Source organism: Eublepharis macularius, chromosome 1, assembly GCF_028583425.1.
Source record: "Eublepharis macularius isolate TG4126 chromosome 1, MPM_Emac_v1.0, whole genome shotgun sequence".
NCBI classification, from domain to species: domain Eukaryota; kingdom Metazoa; phylum Chordata; class Lepidosauria; order Squamata; family Eublepharidae; genus Eublepharis; species Eublepharis macularius.
The window spans coordinates 105,602,055-105,627,793 of NC_072790.1; the positions used below are offsets into that span (position 1 = coordinate 105,602,055).

At 44.9% G+C, this 25,739-nt stretch overlaps 1 protein-coding gene across 6 annotated transcripts in view; it reads right to left on the reverse strand.

Annotated features, from left to right (window-relative positions):
* FAM184A (family with sequence similarity 184 member A) overlaps positions 1–6,069 on the reverse strand; it is a 110,397-nt gene extending 104,328 nt beyond the window's left edge. For all 6 annotated transcript variants that reach the window (XR_008597080.1, XM_054981115.1, XM_054981124.1 and 3 more), the window contains exon 1: positions 5,310–6,069. Coding sequence is in view for 5 of the 6 variants with exons in the window: in XM_054981115.1 (XP_054837090.1) it covers positions 5,310–5,483 (174 nt within the window). In the remaining variant the exon portion in view is untranslated. The remainder of the gene's footprint in view (positions 1–5,309) is intronic.
* Between the last annotated feature and the right edge of the window lie 19,670 nt (positions 6,070–25,739).

Below are 25,739 nucleotides of genomic sequence, written 5' to 3' on the forward strand. Positions count from 1 at the left end.
TGCTATTCTTCAGATGTCCCTGACTTTCAGATGAATAGAAGTGGCTGCTGAAACAGTATGCATGAAAAATCACACCTGGCCTGTTGGATCCCAGCTGGTTTAGGGCAAGTTGCGTAATTAGCAGAACTTATGTCCAGCAAACATGCAACATAAATACTTGTTGTTTGGATTTAAACAGCCCACCTTAATGACAGATCCTACCATATAAAAGGGAAGCCGTGTTGGTGACGACTCACCCTTTATCCCATCGCAGGCACACTCACGTTGCCCCTCTGTGGGGATAAAAGGAGAGCCTCGGTAACAGGGCTTGCTGAGGAGGTCCTGAGGAGAATCCCCTGTTCCCACCCTCCATCCCCATTTAACTGGCCAATGGGGGGGAAAGGCAGGGGAACATGCCTCCTGGGCGCACTCCCTGGTGGCACGGCACGCTCCTGAGGCCAATTTCACCATAGGCCAAACGGGGCTGATTCTGCCCACTCCAAGGCCCTTCCCCCCATGCTCCCAGGCCCTGCTGCCGCCTGATTCAACCTGAATTGGGGCCAAATCGAGCAGCTGTAGGGCACAAGAGCATTCCTGGGGCCATTCTGCCCCTCCAGCAGTGCTCCTGGGTCCCGCAACCACCCGATTTGCGGTCAAATCAATATAAAAGTTTAAAAATACAAAACTGTCTAAGCTTGTGTTTTGTTTCAAAACTATATAATTTGTAAAAATTAGAAGAAATTCAGAAATCTTTTGTCAAAACATTAGAGAATTCAGAACAACAGCTGCTAATTTTTAAAAGACATTAACATTTTACTATTGCTTTGATATAGCTTATATTATAATTCCTGAAAGTTGTGAGACATGAGTTAATAATACTTCTGACAAGATGGCCATGTAACAAACCTGAACTACTACCAACATAAGTGCATGGCGTTTACTTCTAAATGCTGTAAAATTTCCAAAAGTGATGATGATATATAAAGGAAAGAATGCAGGCAGTTTCCAGGATTACAAGGGAGAGAAAATAAATCCTGCAGGCAACACACAATGCAAATTAGTCTTTTATAATTAATATCATTCCAGTATCATAACTGAAATAAAAGATATTTCATCTAGTTAAAAATAATCATTTAATTAAATATATTTAAAACATTTACATGCTACCTTTCCACTCAAAATACGGTCCCCAAGATGGTGAACAAGTGATAATTAAAATATTAAAATAACAAAATTAGCACAGGATTGGAAGCAAGTTCTTTTTTCACAGGCTGTCCTTCCTCACTCAAGAGCTTTTTACACAAGATAAAATATTCTAGAGAACAGATGCTCCATGCTGGCCGGCTGAAGAAACCCAAGCTTTATAGGCATGTTGCACACACTTGGGTTCCAGTGACCAATGGAAAAATGTGCATAACCATAACCTTCCATCTTTTTAGTCCAATAATGCATTTGATGAGTATGCCTGATGTAAAACTCCAAGTGCCATAATACTGTGTTTGCACTTGCAGACTACAGCAACAATGCTTCTCAACTTTTATTTTTGAGCAATGTCTATACTTATTAGTGCACAACTATCAAAAACAAAACAGAAAAATTCTTCCTAAGCATTTTCATATAGACAAGCTCTTCAATCTGAAATAGTGTTGGTTGCATTCTAGGCAAGTTGCCAACATTTCCACTCCAGTGAATTCCTTAGTAGAACGAGCAAAGATTCTATTCTACAACAGTAGTACTCACATATCCATCCTTCCCCAAGATGAGCAAGAGAGACAGTAAGCAAAGCTGAAAGAGACTTCAGACTTGCACTTGAAGTTAATGTACTACATTACATCCTGAATACATTCCTAAATACATTCAGTAGATTTACATTCAGAGAACTATAAAGACAGTAAAGGGTTGAGAGAGCACTGTGTACGGAAGACATCTGTAGCATAGAGACTTAACAAATGAGGTGCATATATCATGAGGAAACTGCACAGTTGTTCAGATGTACAGTTTTCAGGTTGTTTGGACAAGGCTTGGAATGACTGGACAGCAGAGAAACAGGACAGAAGGAACACAAGCTAATACAGCTCACATAAAAGTTAGCTGCCATGGCAAAAAAAAGCAATGGAGAGTGCACATATATTTTCCTCACATCTGCAAATTTACTCAGAAGTAAACTTCCTCATATTGAGTCTGATTTGTTTCAGTACTTGCTGTGTCTCAACTAGTTTTATAAATGTATTTACTTTGATGCAGATCCAGACAAAGGAACAGGTCTGCAAGTTAAAACTAAAAGATACTCTATTGACATGGAATAAGAAATGAGTCAATTTTATGAAATTTCTATGCCCTATTTTTGTTCAGTAATGAATTCAAGTTTTTTATATATACACACACACAACAAAAAACATTAAATAGCAAAAAATAAAATACTAAGTGCAGAGATTCCTTTGGGCAATCTGTTTAACACCAAGAGTCCAATTCAGACAAAGATTTAAAACACTTGTACCTATAATGAATTTTTAGAATATATATTTATTTTAAATTGCTTTTATAGTGTTGGAACAATTTGCATACATAGTTTTAATTGTACTGAATGTATTTAGTTTTACAAAAATTCAGTAACAATCACAAAACTAACACTTTTTCTGTTTTAGTTTGTGTCTGTTCCGTTTCTCAGTTTCCTCTTCTAGATTCGAACTAGAGGACAGTAATTGTTTTTAACCTTCATGACGAGCACTTAAATAGAAAGGTCCTTTTAAAATAATATTAGTACATCACTTAATTTAATATCAATTGCTCTTGTCTCACATGCAAAGGTAAATGATTCCTATATTAACTATTCTAGAAATCTAAAGACAGTTGGGGCCTACTGCTCTACTACTCTTCCCTGAAACTGCTGAAAAAATACACAGCGAGCCAGTTCTTCAAAGCCCTCTAGCCAAACTTGCCTGCTGTGGCTGGTAGTGGTCAAGAGCCTGCTTCTTTGTTCAGTACTCTAAAACAAGGGAAAGTAAAATGGATTTGTGTCCTCATTAGGTGAGTTGTGTATGAAAGCCAGCCTTAAGGTAGCCAAGCTGGATTTAGAAAACCCACTGGGGTGGAACACTATAGGAGAGCAGCATACACTGTACTGCAGGTAGCTTTACAAGAGGGATTATGCTGCAGCTCAGAATAGTGTGTTTAATGAGAAAGAAAGGCTTTCAAAGTATGCTGAAATGTCCCTTCAATATGCTACTATTTCTTCCCATCATCTTTAAAAAAAGGCACTTCGCACAAAATATGCATGTTGTGGGACAACTCCAATACAAAATACCTGTACTACATTTTCCATACAGTACATCAGATTGTTCCTTTCCTTCACACAAGTGGCTGAACATTTTAAAGTTAATCTTGTACTGGTTACTGAAGTATTCTCATATGGGATGAAGAGCAGCTACCAAGTTAATGTTTCCATATCCAATTTAACATTTTTGACATTTGAGAAAGAACTGAGAAAGAATCCATTAAAGCATGAATTTTTAAACTGACACCACTGCTCTTCTATTTGGAGTTAAATTACTATTAATCGACATTATTGCACTCCCAATGGAATTCAAAAGAGTTGAAATACACCACCTATCTTCAGTGCTTTTCTACAATGAAAGCCTGCTTGCAGCCTTCTTCACCCAAAGCCCTACAAATATCAATGGCCACTGGGATGAACATAAGAAAATATTGTTATTAAGAGGTAAATATTAATTTCTCATACACATGGTAGTAAGCATGTCCTTATCAATGACACTACCGCTTTTCATATACAGTTGTCCAACAACACTAGACAACTCACTGAATTGTCAGAATAGACAACACTGAAGTTAGGAAGACATCCCATAGCATTTCCAACAAACAGAACTAGTTTATGCAGTATACAGAAACATAGCTTGGTAAACTTCCACTCCCAAATCTAAATATGGAGCCTAAGCTTCTGAAAATTTTTGTTTGCTTCAAAGAACCCAAATATCATTATAGCAAATATTGTTCCTTAATCTCTTTTAGAACAAAAATGTATATATCTTTTGTCTTTTTCAAAGGATACTTTTTATATAAGTGATGCACAATTACTGGCTTTGAAGTGTATACATTTTAAGAGAAATTTATACTACATATACAACCATTATTCTGAAGTATAAAGCCAGAACTACAGAGGTTTTAAACTCTCTCCCCTCTCCTCCTCTATATCTGACCAGTTTCTTCTTGCCCTCCATGCATCTGATGAAGAGAACGGTGATTCTCGAAAGCTTATGCTACAATAAAGTTGGTTAGTCTTAAAGGTGCTATTGGACTCTTTTTGATTTTGCTACTACAGACTAACACGGCTAACTCCTCTGGATCTACAGAGGTTTTGAGGCTAGTGTGATGTACTGAAAAATCTGTTGCATTTAGATATGTGCACATCATCATATCTACAGAGCTCTGGAACTCACTGGGGTGGCCTTGGGAACACATCACAGCACAGGCCATTCATATGCATATTATGTAATAGCAAACTCAGGTGTATATCAGTGACAGAAAGCTACAATTACATTAAGATCTCTGATGTTACCTGAGTGATCCATCTGCTTCTAGACACACTTGCCTCATTCAGAGTTACATTTTTAGGTGTACATGTGAAACCAGTCATACATGAATCAGGACACAGCCTATTTTCACAGTTAGTCGAAAGCACAAGGTAAAATGTATCCAACTGTGAGACTGCTGGATAGGAAAGGAAAATACAGTGGGTCATACTACAGCATCAATAGTCTGGAATCGCAGGTCCTCTCACCACTCATACCTGAAACTCTCAAAGCTAGACATTTCGTAGAACTAGTATGCAAAGGAATGATAAATAGAATCCTTAGAAAATTCCACTGCTGGAATAAATGAAAGAACTAAACACATTTATAAATCAACAACAGCTAGGCTGAATATAACATTATAATTAAAACATGTAATGTGGAGTACACAAAATTAGATTTTAAGTATGAAAATACAGCTCCATGCATTGGTTCTAAAGCCAGTCTTTTAAAAGTTTAAAATAGCCCTGTAAAGTGTGCCAAAATGATGTACAACACTACACTTTAAGTGAATTTGAAGAAAGTAACAGTGTTGTACTCTGCAAAAAGTGACCAAGAAACCATGGTGAAACAAATAGCTTTCCATTAAAAACATATCTTGCCAGAGTTAAGCAGTCAGAATGGAGATCATCTTTCCCTTTATGCTCTAAATATGTGGGACTAAGAAAGACAGAATGAACACACTGCCAGTGGGGGAGGAAGTATACACGAGGGAGACTTGGAGGATGGAGGGCAGCCGCCTACCTTGGTGAGCTGAGCTATTTTCTTGCTCATTTTGAGATGGAGATCCTGGTTATATTCCATGCCGAGCTGGGAGGAGGCGGCCGAGGAAGAAGAGGTGGTGGTGAATTTTCCAGAGCTGGTCGAGGAGCCGCCGCTGTAATAATGCTGCTGCCAGCTCATCCCTGGTGTCGCCATCTTCCACAGCTAAGAGACCCTGTCAACAGCTTTGCCAGGAGGAGGAAGGTGGCAGGGAACGCAGGGTGGCGGAGGGGGGGAGACGAGGACAGCCTGTGGCTGGAGCAGGAAGAAGGGGAAGCCCCCTCCAGCACCTTCTCCCCGGGCACACGCAGCACCTGACGTTCACAGGCTCATCTCCCCCGCTCCCCCACCCTTATCTGTCACTCTCCCTCCGGCCCCATTGTCCGGGGAGGGGGGGAACGAGCCCCTCTTCCCCGCCCTTCGGTCCAGGTGAGGAGAAGGGAAAGAGAAGTCTGAGGCAAGGCGAAGCCGCCTCTTCCGAGGGTTCCCGCCGCCGCTGCCTTCTTTGCCAAGGAGAAGCAGCTCCGGCCACGTCCCTCCCACGATCAGCGCTACCCTCGGGGTCCTTTCTCGGTCCCGCGAGGGAGGGGGAGCCCGAGCGGAGCGCCCCCCGCCGTCTTCCTGCGCCCACGGGGCTCCCCCTCCTCCTGACTCAGGCCCGGCCCGGCCTGGCCTTGGCAGCGCTAAACCGAACCAACGGGCTTCGGAGGCAGCGACTGTTGCTACCGCAGCCGCTCCTCACCCCTCCCTGCTAGAAAAACGAACCCTCGGTTACCAGGCGCTCGCCGAACTGTTTACGCCGTGCTGATACCGTCATTTCCGGCGCCTGGCCATAGTTCCCGCCCCCTTTCAGTACCTCGGAAAGAAGCTTAGACGCCCGCCAGGCTTAGTTAAAAACCCGCGGGCAGTGGATGCGTGCGCACGTCCAGAGTAGAAGGCTGAGAGGGAAATGAGGACTATGCAGTAGACAGAAAAAATGTGCTATAGATATGGCTCTAATACACACCGATTGTGTCGCCTCCTCAGCTGCAGCAATGGTTTGATCGGGCACGACAGATAGTAGAAGTTGCTGGGATGCTCTTCTCTCACGGTCTCACTTATATACATAATTGCTTGCTGCCAGTCTCAAATCATATATGTATGTATATGTGTGTGTATATGTGTGTGTATATGTGTGTATTGTATTATAAATTATATATATATATATATATATATATATATATATATATATATATATAATTTGTTAAAGAATGACTGTAGTTTATTAAACAATATATTAATATTTTGAATCTTGTATGGCGTGTGGCCATTAGTTAATGAATCCAATTTGAGAAGCAGTACTACTAAGGGAAGAGAATATGCTGGGGGAGGAAAACCAAAATGTCAAGGAGTGCAGTGATGGGAGATGAGTTAGAGACCACAAAGTCAGCCTGAAAAGAATTGTTAATTGGCTGAAGAAGCAACAAAAAAAGGAGGCTTGTGGCACTTCAAAGACAAACAGATTTTGTTGCAGTCAATTGGTTGGTATTTTAGGTGCCACAGGACTCCTTGTTTTTTTCAGAAAGAAGAATGCATGAATTAATGAAAACTGCAAAGGCTGCATCAAAATTTACACTAAAGAAATGGCCTGCTAAAACTAGAGAAAGAAAAGTGGCTGATGTTTCTGGGAAAGGTGATTGCAGAGACAACTATCAAGATTTCAAATAACTTCTGCGTACGTGTGCATGGGGTGGGGTTGGGAGAATACCGATTCTAAAGCTTATTGCCCTGGGTGACAAATATGCTGCTTCATAAGCTTATTTATATTATTGGGGAATTACTTTTTGGGGTCAACAACATATAATTAAATATTAACAAACAAATTGTTAAGCTTTCTATATCAGCTTTTTTGATTTAGCTGTTCAAATCCTGATGTCACAGATTGCACCATAAAATATCACCCTTCTTATTTCATAATACATATCCTTTGGGGGAATAAACATATCAATCATGAAAGAAAAAAAAGTTTTTTTCTGGTGCAAGAGGTTGAGGGGGGATGAGAACTGAGCTACAGTAAAAATTGCATGGACAAAGTAAAAGCTGGAACAGGCACATAGTGCTGTAAAATATAATGGGATGCACTGAGGACACTCACAACAACCCAGTGAGGAAGATTATGCTGAGAGTGTGTGATTGTCCCAATGTTACCCAGAAAGCTTCCACAGCAGAGGGAGGCTTTCTCCTAGATCCTAGTCTGACGTTGTAACCAATGCTATACATTGACTCTGAGTAGATTAGCAGTAGTAATGAGCAAAAATGTTATTCCGATCCAATCCAAGCCACACAGTCGTGTCCGACCCTCGGCTACTCCGTAGATTGTCCCCCTCCAGGCCTTTCTATCCTATAGCGCGTTGAGAGAGATCCACAGAGTCTCGCAGTGAAGTTTTTACAGGGTAGTTCACCATTGCTTTCCCCAACTCAACACACTTAGCTGTACGACAGCCACGAATGGTAAGTCATACGTTGCCACCCCCTTGGCACTTTGAGCCGGTGTAGGATAAGGGGGGAAAATGTTATTATAATGTTTATTATTTATATTTAGGAAGTTATGATGAAAACCTTACAGAGACTATTATTTTGAACAGCAAGATTCAAACAAATGTTTTTCTCTGAATAAAATCATGTTTTTCTCAGAAAGCTAGCTGTATTTCATATCTATGTTTCTGTTGCTATGCCAAAAGCAGCACTTCAGCTATGGCCATGTGAAATAAGCTTACCTTGATCTTAATTTAAAAGTCCATTTATTCTGAGCATACAGACCAAGTTCCACCCCAATGCTTTCAAAGAAAATATTATCTCAGATATTGTTCTCCAGTGTTCTTAATGCATCTCACTGTTTTTTTTTTGTAGTTCTAGTATTTGTTTAATGCCTGTTCCATGGTGTTCCAGATGCATTTTGGCTGGGAAAAGGTTAATCAATGCCTGATATATCCATGCTTTCATTTTTGAAATATTGTTCACCAGTGTCTTTAATACATCTCACTTTTTGGCACTCCTACTATTTGTTTAGTGCCTGTTCCAGTCCATTCCGTGGTAATCCGAATGCCTTTTTGGCTGGGAAAGGTTTAACAAAAGTGTGATATTTCAGTGTTTTCATTTCTAAAAAAAATTTCTCCAGCATGTTTAGTGTATCCCATTGTTTTTTCAGTACTATTATTTATTCAGTGCCCTTTCTGGCCTATTCTAGCCTGTTGCAGCTCCCTTTGCCTGAGCTCAGAGAAAACCGATACCTAGGTTTCTGAAAATGCAAGGGCCCTCTTTGCAATTGAATCTGCATGTTTTGCACCAATTTTCTCCCCTAGGTCACAAACACTTGTGGATAGGGAGAAAAGCACATTAAGGGAGGCAGCTAGATCACGGCTGAATTTGAGCTGAGAGAAAGCAAAGCTGCAGGAACAGCGTCTCTGAGAACGTACAGAATGCAGGGGGGAAAGGAAAAGATGGATCTTCACATATTGTCATGTGAAACAAACATTCTGTTTGTTTTTTAACAGAACACCTCCAAATTCCACATGAAATGACATATCATAGCAAGGTCCACAGACTATAACATACAAAACATGGATCCACTATAAGCTTCCTGGGGGTTTGCCCCGTTGCCTGCTGATCACTGGCTATCAGCAAGAAGTAGCAAGCTCCCTGGAGATTGCCCACCACTGGCAGGCAACCCAGAAAAGCATGCACTGGGCACACTCCGGGCAGGGCGCGATGACAACACTTCCTGAAGTCATGTTGTCATGCCAGCTGCGGGCATTCTCCCACACTTTGCTGGAGCCAATTTTGGCCCCAAATGGGTCAAAATTAGCCCCAAACAAAGCATGGGAGCACAACCACGACTGGCATGATGATGACACTTCCTGGAAGTTCTGGGAGCATGCACATACTTTGCACCTGCATGAAAACAAATGTGCAGAAGGCACGAAGTAAGTGCCAGGTCATCCCTTTTCTCTGGGAGGGTATATGGACCTGGCAACCTTAATCCAGTGCTTCAGTTCAAAAACATGGATACAAGGCAAGGAGCCTCATGAATTCATATTTTTTCACTGAAACCAAACCACCATGACTCTGTAGTTCATGTCGTGGTCACTAGGAAACACCATAAAAATCACTGATCTACCTGCTTTGTGTATCCCCATGGCACAAAAACATGGATCTAAGGTATGGATCTTCATGGATCCTCCTGATATTACAAGAGTTCCCAGAAACTCATCATCCATTAACAGATCATGTTCATATCCTTAGACTGCACCGCAAACAACACACATCAACCCCTTTGTGGCACTGCCCTGGTGCAAAAAATGCAGTTCCAAAGTACAGATCCTCATGTATCCTCAGGATTTCCACATGAGTTTTACATCTTGTATTTGGGGCATTCTTTATTTATTTTTATTTAATTTATACTCTACCCTCCTCACGAATGGGCTCAGGGCAACCGACAGGATCCATGAGGATCCATGTAGATCTGTCTTTTACCCTCCCCGCTTGGCTTGATCATTCCAGATTATTAATGGGAATGGGGTGGCTCAGTCCACCCCTTGACCCAGTCTTTGCGGGAGCTTGAGCCCTAGTGGAGTCCCTGCATGGAATGCTTGAGGTGAGTCACAATGTCAGGAAGATTTTGCTGTAAGATCACCATAGGGATGGCAGCTGAAGCCATTTTATCTCTCCAGCTATTATTAGAAGAAGAAGAAGAGGAAGAAAAAAATTGTTGTTGTTGTTGGTGTTATACTTTGCACTTCACTACCCGAAGAAGTCTCAGAGTGGCTTACAATCACTTTCCCTTCCTCTTCCCACAACACACACCCTGTGAGGTAGGTGGGGTTGAGAGAGCTCTGAAAGAGCTGTGATTGACCAAATGTCACCAAGCTGGCTTCAAGTGGAGTGGGGAATCAAACCCGGTTTTCCAGATTAGAGTCCTGTTGCTCTTAACCACTACACCAAAATGGCTATTCTATAGAGGAGGTAAAGACTCCTGGCTCAAGTTGTCTCAAACAGTGGGCAGGGATGAGTGGTCTGAGGTCCCTGCCCCCCCCCCCGGAATGTTCTGGAAAATAGATGGAGGCAGATAACATGGGATGGTGTTGGGGATGGAAAGAAAGGATGGATTCAAAGCAGGGGCCATAGAGTTATGGCCTGGGGGCCATCAGCAGTCCCCTTTTCATTGGGCTCCCCCACTCCCACTGCCTAGAGCTGTCCAGTTTCATTCCCCCTCCTTCCTAGGGTTTTGCCTACAGTTCCCAGTTGACCCCTGGTGGTAGGGAATCTCTCAGGGATTTACCCCATTGTTCACCAATTTCTGGTGATCTGTGAGAGGTGGCAAAACACCCGGCAATCACCGCCACCAGCAGGCAATCTGTGTAAATGCTTATCAGGTGTGCTCCTGGCAGGACATGACAACGTCACTTCCCAAAGTGACACCATCTTGCTGGCTGTAGGAGTGCTCCTGCTCTTCATTGGGGCCAATTTTGGCCCCAAAGGGGTTGAATTGGCCCAATGTGAAGTGGGCTGGGAGGTTGTAGGGACCTGAGTCACAGCATGTGGCTTCCTCCCTCTGGAAGGAGCCTCCTTTCATGCTGTGCTGATCCCAGCAGGCCCTTTCAGTGCAGAGAGTGAGCCACTGGCTCTCCTCTTCCAGCTTCTAGACCTAGAGTTGCCAGCTCCGGGTTGTAAAATTACTGGAGACTTGGAGGGTGGAGCCTGGAGGAGGCAAGGGGAGGGACCTTAGTCCCTCCCCTCTCCATCGTACAACCTCCAAAGCAGCCAAGTTCCTGGCTTTTTGCCACTGGCAGATCCCATCTGCATAAAATCTTGATCTGGGATCTTGATGCTCCAGTGATCTTCCAAGTGTGCCTGCAAGGGGCACACATTCTGAAATATCTGGCTCCCTCACAAGAGGATATTTGGCTTGCAGTCGCCCAACATTTGGGGACTTGCCCTAATACCCATGGCAGCCGTTTTTGGTGGTGTCCACTCCCATGCCCAAAACTCCCCCAGAGACTACAGGCTCAGCAAGATGGAGGCCCTCTGTCTTAAGCCAAAATTGTTCACATTGACCAGGCCTAGGTATTGTACCAGTGGCTGTTAGAGGGGAGGGCCAGTAGTAGACAGAACCATGAGGAGCTGTGCTGTGACATTTGGGGATAGATGAATTAAGGAGAGAATGCAAGCTGAAGATATCTTGGTTCCAAATATCCACACCCCCTGCAGATCAACACACACAAGTGGTAAGATGTATCTGAAGTTTTCCTTAGCAAATCTAATTGAAATGACTGGGAAGGAGCTGTGCTTTGAGGCTTTGAGGGGTTTTGCACAGGATAACTTCCTGGGGGTGGGATAAGTTAGGGTAGGAGGGACACAGCGGAGTAAAACAAATATCATAGTTTATTGCCAAACACACACAGTGTTCTCCTAGCTTCCCTGGGTACTCTCCAACTCTTAGGGCCTGCAGCTCCTCCCCTCTAGCGAGCAGACATCTTCTGTAAACTCCCCTCTCTGTTTTGTAAGGCTGTCTGTCTCAATCACAACCATCATTACTGGTGGACTGTGCTGATGATGGGTCTCCCACTCACCTACCCTCATGGCAGTGCCACCGATAAACAAACGAACATGAGAGCAGCCTTCTGATGGTCACCATGTCCTGCATTCTGTTTCCAACAATGCCCTGTCAAGTGCTGCAGAGAGGCCATAAGCAGGACTGGTTGGCAACAGCCTTCACTGGCTGGCTGCTGTCCAGCATCTGACAGTCAGAGGTGTCTGACCACCTTTTACCTCCCACTAAATGAGTAGTCATTGCACTTTGCGGCAGAGAATTCCACAAGACAATTATTATTTTAGCACTTGTTAATATAGGAAAGGGCCATAAATCAGTGGCAGGGCATCTGTTTAGCCTGTAGCAGGATCCAGGTTCAGTCCCCAGCATTTCCAGATAAAAGGAACAGGTAGGAGATGAAGGGAAAGACCCCAGAGAGCCCCTACCAGTCTGAGCAGACAATGGCTGATTCCGCACACGTTGGATAATGCACTTTCAATGCACTTTATCAATCGTTTGAGGTGGATTTTTTGTTCTGCACATGAAAAAATCCGTTCCAAATGATCTATAAAGAGGATTGGAAGTGCATTATCCAACATGTGCGGAATCATCCAATATTGGCTTTGATAGACCAAGCGTATGATTCAGTATAAGGCAGCTCCATGTGTTCAAGATTTCAAAGAGATGTGTACACTGGAGAAAGACAAAAAGCCCACCCCTTGGCCCTCGCTGAAAGTAAAGGCAGAATACAAGGTTTACATTCCTTCTGTTGACATTCCTGTAATATGTTAAAAATTGAAGAAGAAGAAAAAATAATTTTATAATGCTAGTTGTGGAGGCAGTAAAGAAGATACAAATCTCCTTTCATTCAGCATTGTTTGTAACTTTCCCTCTTGCAGCTGTACTCTGATACACATTCAGTTATCAGTGTGAATTAATTCATGGAGCAGGTGAGCCCTTGTAACAGTAGACAGGATATCCCAGGAAAGAAAGGCAAGCTGTATAAAACAGGAAATATTTATTTATTTTATTAATTAAACTTCTATCACGCCTTCAGGGCAGTAAAATATGTTACATTTAAAACCATGGATAAAACAGCGAAAATTCTATTGACACCACCCCCAGACAGTGGCCATGCAACCCTACTCCTACCATGCTTTGCTCTTCTGAATAGGGCTTCCTGCAGGTGCCACCTTGCACACAGGCAAAATCAACAGCTGCCCATACATGTGCATTCTCTGTGGTGGCCCCCACTTTATGGAATGGTCTACCTGAAGAGGTTAGGAAAGCTCCCATTCTCCTGGCTTTCTGCAAATTATACAAAACTGAATGATTCAAGAGGGCTTTTTACTCACATAGGAGGGCTGTACTTTAAGGAAGTGGTCTCAAAGAGAATTATCACTAAAAAGATATGGAGGGACCATAGACTTTACTCCTTTTGCTTTAAGTATGATAGACCATAGAATCTACGACTACTTCTGCTGTACTATTTGGGAGATTCAAAAAAATCCCATTTGGAGAAAGGTTACGCCCCTGTGGGATGTTGGAAATCGAGGATACAGCCCATGTGTCCGGGGTCTGGGTCCCAGCCCCCAGACTTGCCAGGAGGGAGCAGTGGGAGGCAACCGGGAGGCAGTGGCCCTACCACCCCAGCCAGCAACCAGGTCCAGAACCTGCCCACTCCAGGGGGAAGAGGCGAAAGGCTTGTCAGACTTGTGGCTAGATAATGTCTCTACTTCAGAGTATCCTCTACAAGCAAACAAGAGTCCATTGTTTGAATAAGGAATCTTTACTGAAGTAATAGTTCATTATAGTCCACGGGCCTGAATACAATATTCAGGATGGTACAAGAGCATTGTTACCAATGACAAGCAAAGCATACGGTACAGAGTAACAGTTCCCACTTGGCCCAGCCTCCCCCCACAGTTCTCAAAACATCGTCTTTGAGGCTTGGGAAGTTGGAGTCTCTCAAGGCCGGTCCGGGGTGGAACGTCGGTAGACCAAACAATCTCTCTCTGTGAGAAATCTGCCTGGGAACCTTGGCACCTGCAGAGGAAGCACTTAAACACTAGAAGCATGAGAAAATGGAGTTGGTACAGCACATAAGACTCTGAACCTGACATTCTGCCCCCTCTAAAATAAATCCCCCCCCCAGGTTTATATGTATAGCGAGAATAAACAGCTTTGGTTACTCTAGGAGCAGGGACATGTATAGAATTCACCCACTCATTATACCCAGAGTCCAGGTCAGTCCATCAGATAAGACAAAATAGCTGATTGCGTTTGAATTTAAAGTTCAAAATTTGTTGTACTTCGTAGTGGGTTCGATCATCGATTAAGAGGAGATGGGAGGTGCTTTGGTGTGCCAGTTGTCAGAAGCTGGGGCATTTTTAACAAGCTGACGTGGAAAGTATCGTGGACATGGCGGAACTTCTTTGGCAAATCCAACAGTTACTTTGTTGATCACTTTGTGCACCGGAATGGGTCCAAGAAACTTCAATGCAAGTTTACAGCTGGTTTGGGGAAGTCTTACGTTCTGGGTAGTTAGATAAACAAGATTTCCTGGTTGCAATTCTCCTTCAGCCGCACGGTGACGGTCGGCGTATTCTTTGTAATCCTGTTTCAAGGTGGTTCTTAATGAGAGTTCATTGTTGGGCTGCCTCCCCCTACCTTTACCTTGGTGCGCGTTGCAAGGTCCTGCCAGGTTAGGTAGAGTAGGAGATTCTGGGAGTATAAGGTTAGAGTTTATAAGATCCTCCTTGTCCAATTGGAGTTGTGTAAATGTGCCGATCTTTTGTGGTCGTTCACCTCTATAGAAGCAGACGTTGGTTTTAGCTGGCAAGGTCTTTAGTTTTAGATGGCGGTATTTGTTAAAAAATGCACAGTCGGTAGTTGTGTTGGTTTCTGCTGTTTGAATTCTATTCCGGTGTGTGAACCGTCTCTGCAGATGGCCATTCTGTTTGTTGCTTGGCTGTATATGATTTAACGTCAGGGCTATCCGAATAGCATTGGGGCCATGGTTATTTGGAAGTTGGACCAAGACTCCTGAACTTCCCCAGGATTGCATAGAAGTATTTAATATGTAGAGTGAGTAAGGTGTCTTCATTGTTGCCTTCCATATTTGCACATGAAGTAATTGCACGCTCTCTTGTGGATGAAAGCAGGTATTGCTAAACCACGGAGCAACCCTCTGAAACCCGTTCCTTTTAGCCGGTAGGGGTGTTTCCCTTGTGGGCATTCGCTCCCCCTTGTTCTCTAAGTTGCTTTCCCCCTCAACGGTCCACCTCCCCCGTCCGATTGGAAGGAGGTTTGCTTGGTTACTCCTGGTGCCCCTCCCTCCTTTTGCTGGAACGGAGAAGTTATTCTGGTGCCCCTCCCTCCTTTTGCTGGAACGGAGAAGTGGTTTCGCTTCCCCTTCGCTTTGGGGCATGCTTAAAAAGTTGGTTCGGTTGGGAGGAGATGAGAGGGAGAAGTTAACCCCTGAGAGGGCTTCGATCCCCGGAGTTTGATAATAGTAGATCATATACAGAATCTCCTGGGTTTTGCAATTTAGGTTTAAGTTATAATTGCAGGACACCTTCCCCAGTTTAATGGTTAGAGTTCTTTCAACCAAGATAATTCTGGGCTTCTCAGTAACTTGGGTGTATTTATTTTTACTAAAAGTCTGCAGGGTCAGTGTAAAGTAAAAAGACTTACCATGCTCATTTAGGACCCCAGAAAGTTGCATTCGTTCTTGAGTAGGGGACAGGTGCATAGTCTTACTTGTATGGCAAGCAGTAGTCTCTCTAATAAGGTCATGTATTGTGCTCAGGAGTCCCTGCCAACTCCAGTTAGCTTTGGAACATCCCTTTTTCCAATCTGCATCTTTTGCCAACACTGGAAACAGGTAGACAGGTACATTATTGGCAAAGTCTTTGAGGTTCTTCTTCATGCCAAGGTCTATTTTCTCTGTATTTTCTTTCTGATCCAATTTGATTAGTGCTTGAGGAAAATCAGATGAAGACGTTGGATCTTGTAGTAGGATTTTCCTTATGTTCCGTACGGCAGGGCGTGCTTGTGGGCTAAATATCCCCCAATCTTTGGAGAAGCATCCTTCCCAACTGGGATGCCATTGGTGGCAAGATCGTAACACTTGCATCACTGTGAACCCCATAAGAAGGATTTCAAAGTCCTTTCAACAAAGTCCTTTGAACAAAGTCCTTTTGTTCAAAGTCCTTTCTAACTTGGACAAGTTTCTCAGTGTCTCTCCCTTTCCTACTTGGGGTGGGGCTGGATTTTCGGGCGGCGTTACCGGTTTTTCTTTCATCAGCGTTGGTGTCAGACATTGTTGCTTTAATTTTGCTTTGCTAGGTGAGTGCTGCGTGGATTCTTGTGTCGTAGAGTTGAGAGGTCTGTCTTTTCCAAGGGCTGTTTGAGGTTGTGTGAGCTGCTGTTGCTTCAGCAGATTTGGCTCCCCGCTAAACTGCTGTTGCGCGGGATCTCTTGCCCTGGTCTACCTCCCGAGTGATTCAAGACATCTCCCCTCTCCTCTTACAGGTTGTAAGAGAGGCGATTGAGAGAGGCTGTTGCGAGGGATGGCGGGAGGCATTTGTAGTAACAAAGGAGGCCTCTCTTTTCCACCAAAACGTGGGGACAACCGAGGGGTAGGCATCTCCCCATCTTGGTAGTCAATTGGGGCTTCAGCCCCCGCTCGTTCTCTCGGCTTTGGCTGCTCTTTGAGCTGCGGTGACTGCACCTGTTGAACCGGTACTGTCCTCCGTGATCGCTGCATGGGCGCGCCTATCCGGGCTGGTGCCTTTATCACCCTTTCCCCTGATGATTTTTGAAGCAGTTGCAGAAGGATTTGCCTCTCTTCCCCCAAAGAGGTTGGCGGCAGTTGTTGTTGTATGGTAGGCACTTTGGAGGCTTGGTTTAGAAGTTGGAGCTCATACCGCTCCTCGTCTGGTTGGTCTTGCATTGGGGTTTCACCCTCGGCTTTCATTCTTAGTTCTAGTGATTCGCTGGGTGCTGGGCGCTGCAGGAATGTAACACCTCCATTTGACGGGTGGACTTGCTCTCGAGGCGCCTCCAGATGAGGTGCTGTTCCACACCCTTGAACAGAGTCCTCACCTCGCACGGGATCCACTCCTCCATCCATTCCAGTGTTGTTGGCGGAGTCAGGACCCGTTTGGATCAGGTTTGTAAGCTCCCTTCCCTTAGTACCGCTATCAGACAGATCAAACAAGTATTGCTTGGTATCCATCTCCCATGGAAGGAACGGATGCACCTCTTCTTCTCCTCGTACAGGCGGCTGTGGGGAAGGTGGTGAAATTGCTCAGTGCTGAGCAATTTCAGCCCTAAGGTTTGTTGCTGAGGTTTGTTGCATCCTAGGCTGTGCTGGAGTATCTTGCAGGACTAGATGGTATGAGATTACAGTTTTCTCAGCCATTCGCCCCGCTTCTGCAGTTGTCTGCGTGGTCATCGACGGCTGCTGTGCGGCGGAAAATTTCCAAGGTAGGCACTGGGTGCGCAGAAGCGGGTCCTCTTTCCGGGAGACTGGCCGCGGCTGCAGGCTTCCCCCGCGCTCAGCGGCCAGCTCTTCAATCATTCGAGTTGGTACCGCTTCCTCCGGGAAAATTAGGTGCTGTGTGTGCAGGAGCGAGTCCTCTTTTTGGGAGTCTGGCCGCGGCTGCAGGCTTCCCCCGTGCTCGGCGGCCAGCTCTTCAATCATTCGAGTTGGCACCGCTTCCTCCGGGAAAAGTAGGTGCTGTGTGTGCAGGAGCGAGTCCTCTTTTTGGGAGTCTGGCCGCGGCTGCAGGCTTCCCCCGCGCTCAGCGGCCAGCTCTTCAATCATTCAAGTTGGCACCGCTTCCTTCGGAAAACGTAGGTGCTGTGTGGGCAGGAGCGAGTCCTCTTTTCGGGAGTCTGGCCGCGGCTGCAGGCTTCCCCCGCGCTCAGCGGCCAGCTCTTCACCTCCGGGATTCCTTGGGGCCTTTACAGCATGGTTGTCAGGGTTCAGCTCCACTTCCCCTCCTCCATAGATAAGTAACTGACCATTCGCCGTCTCGCCTGGTTTCCATAACTCAATGGACGGGCGAGTTTTGCGACCAGCGGCCACTCTGTGAGCAATACATTCTGTACTATCTTCCAAGCTTCTTAAGGACACTTCTAGCTCTTCACTGGGCAACTTCTCAGCTGCTGCCGGATTAGCTTGCACGTAATCTGAGGCCTTGAGTTCCACTAGTGAAGCGTTCAGGACCGGGAGACTCTCTCCCAAAGTATCGTCTCTCACCGTGGTCCCTTGGTCTGCCTTCAGCATCCCTATGCTCGTTTCCCTAACTTCTTTTGGCAAGGGATTTATGGCTAAGTCCATCAGGGGACGTGGAAATGCAATGTTGGTCTGACCCTCCATATCCACTTGGCAGAGGGTTGGCAGTGTTGGCTGCATGGCGCCTTTGTCCCTCCCGGGAGGTACAACCGGCAATACACCCTCGTCCGGCTTCGGCTCCCAGGCACTTTGGCAGCAACTTACGCTCTCTTCCACCTCTGTTGACCTTTCTCACAAAACTGGGGAGGGTACCTCGCGGAGCAGCCAGCCCAAGTCATCTTCGACTACGTATCCCTGCACCACTATCCCTGGCATGGGTTCCTGGCTAGCCCCCCAGTAAGGGAACATGGGGGTGATACAACCTTCGCTACCTGGCCTCCAGGGATTTCGTAGCGGGGTCCGCCGGGAACCACCTCACCTCTTGCGGGATTTCTGACGAGTGCCTTTCTGATGCGCTCTGCCCCAGGCGGTCTGATCAAAAAATCTCACTTCCTCCATTCCAGGTGAGGACGGCTCTCCTGTATCCATCCTCTCTGGGTGAGGGGTGAGAAAAGTGTGATTGGTAACAAAATGTCAGACTTGTGGCTAGATAATGTCTCTACTTCAGAGTATCCTCTACAAGCAAACAAGAGTCCATTGTTTGAATAAGGAATCTTTACTGAAGTAATAGTTCATTATAGTCCACGGGCCTGAATACAATATTCAGGATGGTACAAGAGCATTGTTACCAATGACAAGCAAAGCATACGGTACAGAGTAACAGTTCCCACTTGGCCCAGCCTCCCCCACAGTTCTCAAAACATCGTCTTTGAGGCTTGGGAAGTTGGAGTCTCTCAAGGCCGGTCCGGGGTGGAACGTCGGTAGACCAAACAATCTCTCTCTGTGAGAAATCTGCCTGGGAACCTTGGCACCTGCAGAGGAAGCACTTAAACACTAGAAGCATGAGAAAATGGAGTTGGTACAGCACATAAGACTCTGAACGTGACAAGGCCCAAGCCTCAGAGGGCTGGGGGGAGCAGGGGGAGACCAGCCAGTCCCACCCTCCAGGGGGAAGAGAGGGGGCTAAGCAGGACAGAGGCAAAGGGCCAAGGCAGGGGTAACAGGGACCCAGCAACAGCCCAAACAGAGCCCTTACCTGCCAAGGACGAGAAGTAGCCACACCCTGGCTAGAGGACAGCAGCCTGGCTCAGGAGGTACTAGGAACCAAGCCCCTCCAGGTGGAGCTGCCACTGGCATTCTGGGGGAGGAGATGGGTAGCCCCGCCCAGCATCAATGAGCAGGCAGCCCAGAAGCTGGCCAGGGCAGCTCCTCGCAAGCAAGGCCAGGCATGCTCAGCAGCACAGAAGCCAGCTGGGGCAGCTCCTCATGAGCAAGGCCAAGGAGACCTCAGCTGGGGATGGCTCGCATTCAACCCCACCCTGCCAGCAAGGCAAGGAAGCCAAGAAGGGATTAGTAGTAGGAAGGAAACACCTGAGGGAAGGCACAGCTGGGCCAAGTCAGGAGAGGGAACAAGCCTAGAAGGAGGGCGGGGCGGGGAACAGAAACCCTATATAAGGTGGCTAGGAAGAGCTCTGAGGTGGTGGGTGAGAGCAAGGAGTGATGGTGTGGAGTGAGAGCAGTGCGAGAGTGGAGGCTTGGAGGAGAGTTCTGGGAGAAGGAGATGATGGAGGAGGCAGAGGGTAACAGGCCAGGTTGAGCAGGCCAGCGAGTGGACTGAGAGGGAGTCTGGGTGATGTATACCGCCCCTCCTTGCACAGAGCAGGGTCCTGCAGTATCCCTGGTGCCCCTCTGATGTCAGGGCCGGCCCAGCTGGGGCCCCGCCCAGCAGCGGCAGCGACAAGCCCTGACACCATGTACTTTTATCGTGCAGATTTTATGATGATTTATGTGCATTTTATTTGGATTACCTACTGCAATCGCTGGAGGGCAAATCTCTTGAGAGTAAGATTTGTAGCCTCAACCAAGGTTGAAGTCACTGAAATGGTGGCAAACTTCCTTTACCGTGTATACAAGAGGAGAAGTGTGTTTAGAATGTTTAGCAATTAACAGGCTCTGCCTGTTTTTGACACAGTTACAGTTATGCCAATAAAGGTTTTGTCTTGTGAATCTGTGACTATTGCTATAAGTATGATTCTACTGGATACTTCCTATGTTCTTGAATATGTAAATTTTAAAATTTCTTATGCTCTGTTTCAGCATTTCTTCAGTTCTGTATTGCATTTCTGCTGGTTTTAAATCTTGGCAAATTTGTATGCGTGTACTCTATTATTAAAATGTCTTTGAAACTGACTGTATTGACTCACATTGTGTAATCTGCCTTGAGTGTCAGTGAGAAAGGGTGACTATAAATAATGTAAATAAATAAAAATAATTTTAAAAGACAGTGCCCATAGTTCAGAGAAGATACATGACTACCCTTAACTTTAAAGTAACAACATAAAGCCCTTAAAATGTTAGTACAATTTAAACATGTCTACTCAGCTTGCTTTAATACCTTAATCCTTAAAAAAATCCTCAATAAAACATTATTATGGAATAAACTCACTGTGTCCTATTTTTTTATCCTTGTTGCTAATGCTGCAGTGCACTGGTTGGAGTTTAATCTCTCAAGTTATGAATTATGCCTGCATAGGTCTTGAAATAATAAAATATCTATAATAGAATGTATGCTTTGCAAGTCATATGTGGCATCAGAAACTCTAGATTTACACTTAAGTTTGTAGATAGTGCATGGACTACAGTTCATTTTTTAGGAACAGCATGTCCTGCTTGAAGCTAAGGTCCCAGAGTCTAGACAGGGTGCAGGAACCAAGAACACTATAGCATGGTGCTTGTTCCAGCGAAGTCTGAAGGTGAACTTCAACTTTAAATCCTTTTCAATGAGGTGGAGATACCGGACCCTTCCCTCCAGGGTTGGGCTACTAGTACTTAAAGATGCAACACCTGGTTATGGTGGCAAGTACTGCAAAGAGGCTGTTGTGGTTGAGGGCTTTGAGAGTCTTGGTGGGGGGGTCAGTGGTTGAGAGTAGAGATGGGCACAAACAGAAAAAAAACATTATGTTTGTTGTTCATTGCCATCCATGAACAGCGACTCATGAACAACCACGAACATAGCCCTGTTCATGAACATGTTCGTGGTTGGCTGTTCATGGGGGCCAGCAGGCTCTCCTCTAGCCATCATCCAAGTCAAGATCCCTACCGCACCACTCCCAGAAACCTGACCTGAGCAGGCACCAGGAAAGGTTCCAATAATAAATAATAACTTGGCCCAGAGCCTGGCAGCAGCCCTGGAACTTGAAGGGGTAGATCCCTATCCCACCACACTCAAAGAAAATTCAAGCTCCAATGCACTCTCTCTATCAAAATGCCAATAGCAATTGTCTCTCTCCCTCACCACTGTCTGCAAAGTCAGAGCTGGGAGCCCCCTGCTCTTTGCTCCCTTGTTGTAACAAATTTGGAGCTCCACACTTGAAAGGAAGACCTGCCTATCAAGCTAAATTGGGCTTAGATTGGGATTTCCAGGGCAACAGCAGGAGTTCAGAGTTCAGACAATCCCTGCCTAAATTGCCAAGGGAATTGATTGCAGGTGCCAGACTGTCTGGCTTGACGAACAGCAACGAACGAGGCTTGCAATGACCAGTTGTTCGTTTAGAATGGGGCCTCACAAACAGCTTGTTCGCGAACAGCAGATTGGGTTGTTCATGGCTTTTTTTGTTCATATTTCTGTTCGTGCCCATCTCTAGTTGAGAGACCTCTGGTTCAGCTGCAGGCTCTTGGTGGAAGATTCTGGATCCAAGTCTGAATCAGAAGGCAAAGTTGTATCCCAGAGCGAGCAGGTTGATTCAGTGTCTTGGGGCTCCTCCTGCACATCAAAGGAGGTATCGCAACTGCCTCCTTCTGCGGTAGTTTTAATTACCCATCTGTCTCCTTCTGTGAGTTTTTAGCCTCTTTGCCCAAGGAGGAGCTTAAATGCTGATACATGACACAGTTTATGCAAAGACTTGTCAGCTAAAACAATTGAATTTCCTACCTTACAACGGAAGAATTTGTTTTCCCCCCTCAAGAGCTTAATGTGCACTGAATGCTGTGAAACCTGAGCACCTCTAGCACCATCCAACAGTCACAGTTTGTAGACATCACTGCTATCAGTTGGAATGGCAAAGATATTAATATACCAATTATATAGCAGTTTGAGGATAGAATCAAACAATGAGCAAAATCTGCCCAAGCTTCTTAAAGTCCCACTGATTACACTGGAAGAGTTAAACATGCTCCAGTTTAATTCAGTGCTTGTCTTGAACTGAATTGCACCCTACTTATTTGTTTCCCTCAATAAAGTTTGCAGTGACCTTGAAACAAGATTGTCTAAGGACTTTACTAAAGCACAGATCCTAGTGTCACTGTGATCTAGGTTACTAAAAACACTCTTGACTGCTGAGACTCTGACTCACTGGTTTTCTTTGGATAACCTACATCTATACTGCTCCCTTATGGTGACAAGGGAAAATTGTTGGCTAAATATACTCTTAAAGCAGTAGAAAAGAGCAAGGGACCAGTAGCTCCTGTAAGACTAACAAAATTTGTGGTAGGGTATGAGCTTTCGTGAGTCACAGCTCACTTCTTCAGATACCTGAAGTGAGCCTGAAGTGAGCTATGACTCACGAAAGCTCATACCCTACCACAAATTTTGTTAGTCTTATAGGTGCTACTGGACTCTTGCTACAGACAGATTAACATGGCTACTCATCTTGATCTATCTTCTTGTACTCTTAAAGTAGTTGGAAAACATTTATTTGAAGTTTTCCTTCATTTTTTTATCAGCTAGTAGTAATAAGAGAGTGTACCTACAGCCAGTTTGTTAGCTGGGGATGGCAATAGTTGATGGCTCTGATGTCCACTTTGGGTGGTAGAAGGGAAGAAGCCAAGGTGGTAGGTGTGTGTGTGTGTGTGTGTAATAAGCAGTAGCAGGTCGTGGTAGCAGCTGCCCTGCAACTGGTGGAGGGGGGGGGAGATGAGGTAGGAAGCATAGTTATTGAGAAAACCACCAAAGGCACATTACCAGAGACAACTCATTCTTTGGAACCATACATGACGTAGATTATATCATTCAAGCATAGGGTTGCCAGGTACCTGCTGGGAGGGTAGTGTCTCTGGCACTTACCTTGTGCCAGGCATGAGGTCCTTCTTTCCACACAAAAACTTTATTTTGTTATACACCTTATTTTCTTTAAATAAATCTTTGTTGTTCATCAACATCTGTGTCTAGGCCTGCCAGCCCTTCCCACCTCCATCTGCTTCCCCCAGCCCTGCTCACCTGGCAGGTAGTAGTGGGGAGGCATGGAGGGAGAAGGTCGCAAAGGATTGTAGCCTTGGTGAGAACACATAGCTATTGTTCTAGACAGAAAGTTATATTATCTTGCATAGGTCAGTGACAAATAGTATGACAGCTCTGGAAAAACAATATTCTGAGGCACACTTTAATGGATGGGGCCATTGGTGAAATTGCTGCTGAACAACTATAATTTTTTGTAATACATTTGTAGCAGGGCCAGCATCAGCATACCCTGAGGTGGGGCAGCTGCTGAGGCCCAGGGCATATGGCAGGGACCCACTGCCACTGCCTCATGTGCCTCCTCTGCCATCTACCTGTGTGCCCTTTTCCTACTGATTCACTTGGTTGAAATCCATCATACCATCTGCATATCTGGCCATACATGCTGCCCAGTGCCAAGACTCATGGGTGGTTAGAGGGCTTGTGAGCAAGAAGGGAAAGGAACACATGAGTGATGGGGAAGGGGGATGTGAATGAGTGCATGTGAAGCAGTAGAAAAGCAAGGAGGGCCTCCGGCATTCTCTGCCCACCCACCCCCTGAATCAAGAACTAGCTCTGTAGTAACTAGAAAGCAAATATTTTCCTTGTGAGAAAGGTGCATTGCAGCTGGTACTGAATGTCAAGAGATGCTGTTTCTCCATTCATTTCTCCTTTCTCCATTCATTTCTTCGGATCCTTATTAAATGTTTTACAGACACCTTCTTTGTGAATGTCTTCTCTCCTTTTGTGTTTTGCCTGTATGTGCAAAGAGAATAAGAAAAGATTGCAATGGGCCTGTGATGAGATGGCTTGACATTTATAAGTATTGGGAGCAATTGACTGTAAGCACTAGCACAATAGGCTTCATTCACAGATGGTAGCGTCAGGAAAAAGGCTTAATTGCAAGGAAATAGGAGTTATTAAGATTTAACTCATTCAGAGAGAACCAAGATTCATTGCAGAGTTTACCCAAGTGGTCATTAAAAAAAAGATCACGGAAGGCACAATGATTTCTCCACTGCAGGAAATTCAGAAATGCATGCTTGAGGAAAGGCTACTTTTTTGATCAAATTTCCTTTTCCCAGTGACATGAAACACATTGTTGCTGGGGAAATGTGATTTCTTTCCCTTTTGCCTCTTCAGCTAGCTCTCCTGTTGTACTTTCAAATGCTGTATGAGTTGTGGTTGTCTGAGTGCCGCAGGTACTTGTTGGAGGGGGGCATGCTTAAAGTTTATAGTACTAGAACAGGGGCCACTCAGTTCAACTGGTTGGTGGTATGATTCTGGCAGACAAGGTAAGTGCTTTCCCATACTGCATATTATTTATTTATGGAATTTGTTGTCACCGGATGGCCACTGGGCTTAAATAGCCTTTGAAAGGCATTAAACAAATTCATGGAGTATAGGGCTATTGGTAGTGACAGTTGTGTCGGAACATGTGTAAGATGCAGCACACTTCTGAATACCAGTTTTGAAGAACAAACAGCTGGGGAAACCTGTAGACATCATGTCTTGTTTGTGGAATTTCCAGAAGCATCTGTCAGGCTGCTGTTTTACACCTTTCTAAGCCCATTAACTTCAATGAGGGGCTTTGAAGCTAATGGGTTTAGAAGGGTACAACTCTACTTAGGACTACAAAGTAAAACACTTTTTAAAAAAACTGGACTCTAGTATAGGCCTAGCAGCAGCTCACACTGGTGGAATTATCTATGCTACTTTCTCCCACGACTGCCATATCCCTACTTTTTTTAAAAAAAAATTGATTTTTTATTTGTGTGTGTTGCAATGCCCGTGTTCTTACTCAATGCTGAAATTCACAGCCTGATTTTTTAAAGTGGTGTATCTAGGGTTGAGGCTGGCAACCAGTAAGAATGTTGGGGGGGGGGCAGGAATGTGGAGGGTATGTGATGTCACTGATTTCATTACACCACTTCCAGTTACAACCTAGAAGTGAAAGTGGTAGCTCTAGGAATTACTGCAACTCTGTGTAAATCTCTATGGTAATTCCTAGAGCTACCACAGTTACTTCTCGGTTGTACCTGGAAGTGGCATGCTGGTGACTAGAGGTGACAATATCAGCAAAAGAGGCTGCTCCAGAAAATAAATCCACATAGTCCTCACAAGGGTTTCTGAAAACAATCAATAGAAAACTCAATGCACACTCATAAATAGAATAATGAATAACAATTCATACAAATTCTTATAATATAGAATCACTCAATGAAT